Source organism: Montipora capricornis, chromosome 12, assembly GCF_036669925.1.
Source record: "Montipora capricornis isolate CH-2021 chromosome 12, ASM3666992v2, whole genome shotgun sequence".
Lineage (NCBI taxonomy): Eukaryota > Metazoa > Cnidaria > Anthozoa > Scleractinia > Acroporidae > Montipora > Montipora capricornis.
Genome location: NC_090894.1, coordinates 30,569,938 through 30,577,437, shown reverse-complemented (window position 1 = coordinate 30,577,437; position 7,500 = coordinate 30,569,938). Strand labels below are relative to the sequence as shown.

Below are 7,500 nucleotides of genomic sequence, written 5' to 3'. Positions count from 1 at the left end.
CGGATTGTAACTTGGACGTCAACCCAGTATCTTACTCACATTCACTGACCTTTATTCTCATAAATCGAGCAAGAAATTATGCAAGGAAGGTGTGTGTCTGGTGGATTTTTTGCATTTCCAGATGTGTAAAAACGTATACAGTGCCACTCGAAAGATAAGCGAACAACGCGGATGCAAAATTATGTACTCAATCTGCGAATATGCGTTTTGCGTCTTAAGTTGCGTATCGTATAGTCGTATACACGTTTGTGGCCTTACGTTTACGTACGTAGACAAGAGAAGAAATTGCAAGACCGCCGACAAGTCGAAAAGTTAAACACGGAACGTCGCTTCGATTACTATCAAATTTCGATCCAAAAATGCTGGCGATGAAAACATCTACAGTGCATTATTTCGAAGTTTAAGACCCTCACTCCAAGTTGCTTTAAAGTATGAATTCGGTCGATACCAGTGGTGTTAAATTTCATCACTTTTCCTTTCCATGCAGTTTAAAAAGTCTAAAACAGAGAAGCGAAATTAAAATATCATGCATTGTTTTCCGATTAATCTGTGGTGTAGGGGTATCAAAAAGAGAGGAATAGTCCAGTCAACATTTAATGACATCAGCCAATATGGCGGAGTGCAAGAACAGACTAAGCACATGGTCTCAATTTATCCATGATTCTTTGGGGCTCATAAGATAATAATTAACAAGATATGACATAATCTTGACAAAGAGTTCAATGCCGTTTAACTGCCGTCGGTTCGATAATTTAGAAGCCGGTACCTGGCGCTATATAAGGAAATATTTTGCGACTCGACGATGTAAACAAAGTGACCATAGGGCTCGATTCTGTACAAAGCGCATTTCACTCAATTCTTCATAAATATAACCAGCAGCCGATAAGGTTTTGATATATTAGCAGTGCAGTGATTCTTTGTTTTTTTAATGGAGAAAAATAAGCCTAAGCCGGTTTTTTAATTACTGCTAGTGAATCGAATTGCTGTTCATCAGGGCAGTTATGCGGGCCATTTAGAAAATTCGCTCAGTTGTAATGTTATGTCAGGTAAGTCACAAACGAAAACAATATAGCGACAAATTAATTGGCATTTTCGGAAAACGTGGATCAAATTTTCGCCTCGAATGAAATAGATGTAGGAGTGCTTTAAAGTCAGTGAACTGTCCGAACAACTTTCAGGATGAGTGGTAAGAGATGCACCGGACTTGGACACCAATGTATTAAATTTTTTTTGTATTTTTCACGTGTCGGTGAGTTGTTCACGCTATACCTTTCTTCGATCGTAATCGTCCAAGGCGAAAAGTCGTAGAGAGAAGTGGGTTGAATTTGTTGAGCAAAAGAGAGCAAAATGGGAGCCAACTGAGAGCAGTTCTCTGTATTCACTGAGATTCACTTCCAGCGTCGCCCATGATTTTCCTGGGTTCATCCCAAAACGAACAAGCCAATAGTTACAATAGTTTACATTGACTTTCAGACATTTTGTCAGCCAAAATTGTGAAGTTTCACATTAAATCGCATATAGCTCTGTCTTTCGTGTGTTGTGGAGATACCAGGTTGACGTCACGACTGCCGCCAGTGCCAGTCTTCTTTGTGCGCGGTTTTAACTTCGGAAACCTTGATTTCGAGTGCTTTTCAAAATCGCAGATTGCTTCCGATCTCGTTTTTTTCCTTTGTTATTGCTTGTTTACGATGTCTACTTCTCAGAAAAAAACAGACTGACTAGGGGTGATAGGCACTTTAAGAAGGTGGCCTGTGTACAGCCGCCCACTCCCCGCAAAAAAAAAAAAAAAAAATCTGAGAGGAGCGTCTGTGATTTACCGTTAGTAATCGTGTTCCGGAATAATTTTGCCTACGTTATAATTATTATAAAGTGATCTACGCTGACCAAAATTTGCGTGGCTCATATTTCTTTGGAGCTAAATTCTCAAAATGGTGGTCAATGAGGTAGATTTTAAATTAACATGCATTGAAGAGCGTCTCCGATAGTTCTAAGACACCTTGGCTTTATAGCATAGAAGCACTCTTTAAAGGAAAGGATGTATTTGCAAGTCTTCCAACCGGGTATGGCTCTGATCTTCAGAGCAGCACAGATCGTTGCCGATGAGCTGTTATTTTCCTCGATATGTCCACATCTCAAATCTTCCAGGGCAACACGCTTTGTAGATTGTTCTTGAGAATGGCTAGGCTGGTCCGAGCAAGGCATTAGCCCTTGATGTTGATTTTCTCAACAGTAATGTGAATGTAACCTTATGGCCTCACGCTTTTGCGCCAATTTAATTCTAGACTAGACCGATATGTTTATCGGTGGTAGAAGCGAGTGATCTTTTGGTTTTAGGTTATCCTCTTTAAATAAAGTTTGATTGATTGATTGACCCGGGCCAGAGATCATTTTGTTTTGGAACGCCTGTTATGTTGTGCCATGTATCATGCTCTTTGGAGGCGTTTTTTTTGCTTTTGCCTTAAATTGTTTTACTCGTTCCTCTGACTTCTTCAGCGTGTTTTGGTTTGTTGCCATGGTCAGTCCCTATCTTTCTTGAACTTCTGGAATTAATTCGAGAACTCAACAATCAAGATTGCAGGGTAAAAGGGTCGATATTGGGCGAACGCAAACAAAGGATACAATATAATTGAACGACATATTGCAAAGAACGACCGGTTTGTTAAAAGAAAATTTCGGATTGTCAACCCTACTGATAAATTGTAATCTCATGATTGATGTTCAGTTGTGAACTCAAATGTTCAATGCTGCGCTCATTCCTGAGTAGTCACTCTTACAATTCAAGCTGTGAAGTTCAATGTTGTATGCTCTACAGTCAATTGTTGACATGTAAAGTTGAAAGTTTTATGATAAAGTTGAATACGTTGAAAATGAAAGTTATCTACTAAAGTTGAAAGTTGTTTGATAAAGTTGAGGCCTACTCTGGGAACTTAACTCGCCCTAACTCGCAGCTTGAGATTATGTTCAAATTTCCTTATCTCGCCTTAACTTGCCTAAACTCGCATTATCTCGCACAACCTCGTCCACTCTCGCCACTGCAAAGTGGATACCAATTTAAATGGGCGTGATCCATTCAACCAAGATTCAGACCGGTCCGCCTGGGAAAAGTGGCCCACCACAAACGGACGGTTTTGAAACTTTTCCGGTTGGACTGAACTGTTCCATTGAGCTTTGGACCAAAAATTTTGAATGGATCGCGCCCAATACCTCAACACACTCTCAGGGTAATTTCACAATTAATCCGCAAAGGGAAGACACCAAAAAGTAGGGATTTCAAAAAATTTTAAACAATAGTAATTTGTAAGTCCCATCCTTCTGGAATTTCCAAATAGCCTCTGTGGTAAGGGTATTTCGCCACTAAGATTTCATGAAGTTTTTCTTAGTACTAATAATGGACAGTCAATGGAACTACCAGAAACAATCTGAATTGTTATATAGCTGGAGTTTTTCCCGCTACAGCGCGCCCATTCATTGGGTAGTTCATGGTCACATGGCATTTAACAATGAAACTGTTTACCGCCAAATGCCATGAGCGGGCAACATTGCGAAAACTATTACGTCAAACGGGAAACAGTTCACTGTTACCCGCCAAATGTTGACCTCTGTTGCACGTGATCAGAGCGTGCAGTTGAAGGTGGCCTGATGTTGTCGCTGGAATCTGGGCGCTTCTGTCAAAATGTTTGACCCATTTGTTTTGCTATACAACAAATCACTTAATGACTGGTCCCTCGGGAAACAGTTCATTTTGTTTCCCTCGAATCTCAATGTTTCCCTCGGCTACGCCTCGGGGAAATATTGAGATTTTCGGGAAACAAAATGAACTGTTTCCCTCGGCACCAGTCATTAAGTGTTTACTATTTACCTAACAAAAAGGCTACAATGCTAAGCATGGCAGAAATTCCAGAGGCATGGGGGCACAGGATCTAGAGAAACCCACACTGATTGCTATTACTTTGGGCCACAAAGTTAGTGACATTAACAAAAGTAGAAACAGTGAATCAACGAAAAAGTTTTCATGAAATAATAAATTTATCTACACTTCTAAGCAAGACAAAGAAATACAATTTAAACATAATAACACAATGTTAATCATTTTTCTTTTAAGCTACTTTAGCTTATGATTTACAATAACGTTTTGCAAATGTAGTGCATTCAAGCTGTTTATGATAATGAAAAGCAGCAGCATAATTATCATAAAATAAAATTGTGGGAACTGCTGTCTTTGTGTAAAGGAATCAATCTCCATTTGCAAGAGATTAAAATGGACTTATCCCGAGAGAACGGAAAGGCAATTGGTGTTTTTTGTTTCTGGCAGTGAAACCAAACAATTGGGCTGGATTCCAAGGGAAACCATCAGTGAAGTGGAGAGAATGGGCCAAGTGGAAGACTTAAAGATAAGTCTTATATAACTTTCAAGGAGAAAGAAATTTCATTCCATATTAATAAAATTGATTGTGCATGTCATAAACATTTCCTCATTTGAGTTGTAATTCGTCAGCTTCCCCGTGTTTTTGTACTAGTTCTTTGAAGAACATTGGCACAGACTGTAAAAACCTTTTTTTAAATTCTGGAGTTAGTGATAACAATTCATGCCATCTCCTATTATGTCCTATTATGTTCACCTGTCTAATTAAAACATAGTGTTATTGAATTTAAAAAAAAAATAAGTACAATGAAATATCCTACCTGTGTTTATACTACAATTGCATTTTCTCATCTATTCATAATTGTTTTACTTACATTAGTTTCTTTTTTTCACTAATTTATTGTTCTGCCAAATATTTATGCAGCTATAATAAATAATATATGATGATGACTATTTTTGTTAGTATTTGTATCATACAGCCACCAAATGGATAGTTTGGTGACTGAATGCTATATAATTAAAAAAGAACAGGCCTCGGTTATTCAAAGGCTGGATAGTGCTATCCAACGGATCAATCTCTATACAGTGGATAATGCAATTAGTTTCCCCAATACTTATCGGCTGTATAGTGATGTATCCGTTGAATAGCGATAATTATCCAACGTTTGAACAACCAGGCCCACGACTCCATATTCAACTTGTCCAATTAGGGAAAAAAATTCAATTACTTACTTTAAATAAGATTTGGCTTCAGTCAACTTTGGAGCTCATCTGAAGTTTTTTGTTTAATTTTTTATTTTGTAATTGGGCAACATGGAGACTGTTAGGGATATATACATAAGACATACAAAGCCTTGCAAGGCATCTTTATATGACTGTATGTTAATAAAGCACATTATATGTTTTAACCCTTATCACCTCAGCAATAGGTTGATCATTTTCTCTTAACTCGCACAAACTCGCAACTGATAGGCGAGCTCAATTTTTCCTTATCTCGCCTTAACTCGCCTTAACTCGCATTAGCTCGCACAATCTCGCGGCGAGGTAAGGTCCCAGAGTAGGCCTAAGTTGAATGTTGCTTTGCAAAGTTGATTTTTGGCGAGGATAGAACACCATAGCTTCTGGTCCTGCCGGGGAATGGTTCTTGAATAGGATATTTCGCAACCCATTTTCAACCAGGTTGAGAATCTTTAATTTGCATGATAAGGCAAAACACCCTGCAGTGGTAGAGACAATACCACTCAAGAAATTTGAAATGGTAAAAGCACTTCGGTTTGACCTTTTCTGTTTATAGTCATTATTGGTTTCAGCCGCCGGCTTGCTTTTTTAAGGTATTGCGTCATAAGATAGGGCTGCGAATTTCACATTTAAGTCTAAGCACCCCGTTTCAAATAGCGCTGATAAACATTTATTAAGTCTAAGCACCCATTTGTAAACGGTTAGCTTTCAATAACTGTGTGATTCGCATGTTGACTTGCCATCTTGGCTCACATGAATCGTATTCATGGCTCGCATGACTCGCAGTCATGGTTCGCATGACTCGCATGGCTCTCTGGCTCGCACGTCGTCCAAACTCTCATAAAATGGGATGCACTGGAAGTAAAGCCATCAGGATCAAACCTAAACCTGCAGATGCCACTATTTCTGTAAAGCGTCCTGCGTCGGAAGAAAAAAAACCGTGAAAAATTCCCGGTCATAGCATAGCTGAAAGCCATAATCAGACAGCAGATGAGAACGGACCGATGGCAGTAGAAGGCGATTCTGGTTACCTAGTTAAAGAGCAGATTACTTCAGTACAAGAAACGTGGACATTGGTTAAAGAGGCACAAGACTTGGAACATGTAGGGGTGGAGTTTTACTTACGGTAAGATCTGCATGATAGCCGACTGATTTTACTTTCTTGTTTTAAGGCGAGTAAATAGCTATTCTATCAAAAAAAGAGAAAAGTATGAGGACTTAAAATTTGTGTTTATACTACTAGTAAGTGGTTCTAAAGAAATCGACTTTCGGAGGTAAACTGAATTCGCTGAAATGTAAGCTGAAGAGAGGAACTGAGACTGATACACCGTAAAAAACCTCTCCAAGTAAGGACGGCAAAGGAGAAGCGAAATGTATCGGTTGCTCGGAGAAATCAGAATCTTCTGTTCACTTCAATGAAAACTAGACTCCCTTACTGCGTTTGCTTAAGTCGCAGTTATCTTGTGCTTTCTAAACAAGCGGGTTTCAATACTGTGGAGTCGGCAGGGCGAAGAAGAATAAATTTTCTAATTTTATTCATGCATGTCTTATCCGACAGGCTCTACAGTCTAAGCATTGTACAAACACCACCAAGAGCTAACGTTTAATGGTTATGGACTCGAGACAAATATTTTTTTTTAAGTCGAAAGGCAAATTGGTGAAATCATAGATCAACGCATACTTAAACAACTGCAGCTGACACTAAATATCTGATAACCGTTGACACGCTCGCAAACAATTTACTTCACACAACACAATAAAAAGCCTATACAGAGGGGCTGAGGACGATTATCACTCACGGCGGCTCAAATAGAAAAGCCGCTTAGTTTTCGCAGACATCCTTTCATGATTGGAGTCAGATTGTGGTCTGATGCCCACTGAGATTATTACATAATTATGTTTTACACATAAGCAAGTTGGGCAAGTGAAATAACTTGCGTCATATTTTTGCATGGGTTAAATAGGAGTTCGAAAGCAAAGAAAGAGTTGTCCATTTTTTTCCCAGTCGACCATTTTACGACTTTCCAAGTTTAACTAGACTTTGCAAGTTGAACTGTAAAATTCCCCATTTCGGCAGTTTTTTCGATAAAGCCGCCGTTCCACTTGAACGCGAAAACCATCTGGTTGCCTCAATGCCTTTTGTCGATTTTACGGTGTTTGAGCGAAGCGTGTCTACTTGTTTTCGCTTCAGAATCTGAGCCGCATGAGGAAATTCGAAGCCTTAGAGATTGTTTGCGAGAAAATAAATTAATTTCTTTGTCTTGTCACCCTACAACCCTTACAATTTGAGAGAATATACAAAAAAAAACAAAACAAAAAAAACATAGCGATTATATAAAACTGGGTTTCTTGACAAATTACCCACAGAATTATCACTGATGAATTATTACTAATGATGG

At 38.8% G+C, this 7,500-nt stretch overlaps 1 protein-coding gene across 1 annotated transcript in view; it reads left to right on the top strand.

Moving 5' to 3' along the window:
• Positions 1-5,757: 5,757 nt before the first annotated feature.
• The window catches only part of LOC138026993 (neuroglobin-like), a 13,815-nt gene continuing 12,072 nt past the window's right edge, over positions 5,758-7,500 (top strand). The window contains exon 1 of the mRNA XM_068874478.1: positions 5,758-6,227. Within this exon, the coding sequence (XP_068730579.1) occupies positions 6,106-6,227 (122 nt within the window). The 5' untranslated portion in view covers positions 5,758-6,105. The remainder of the gene's footprint in view (positions 6,228-7,500) is intronic.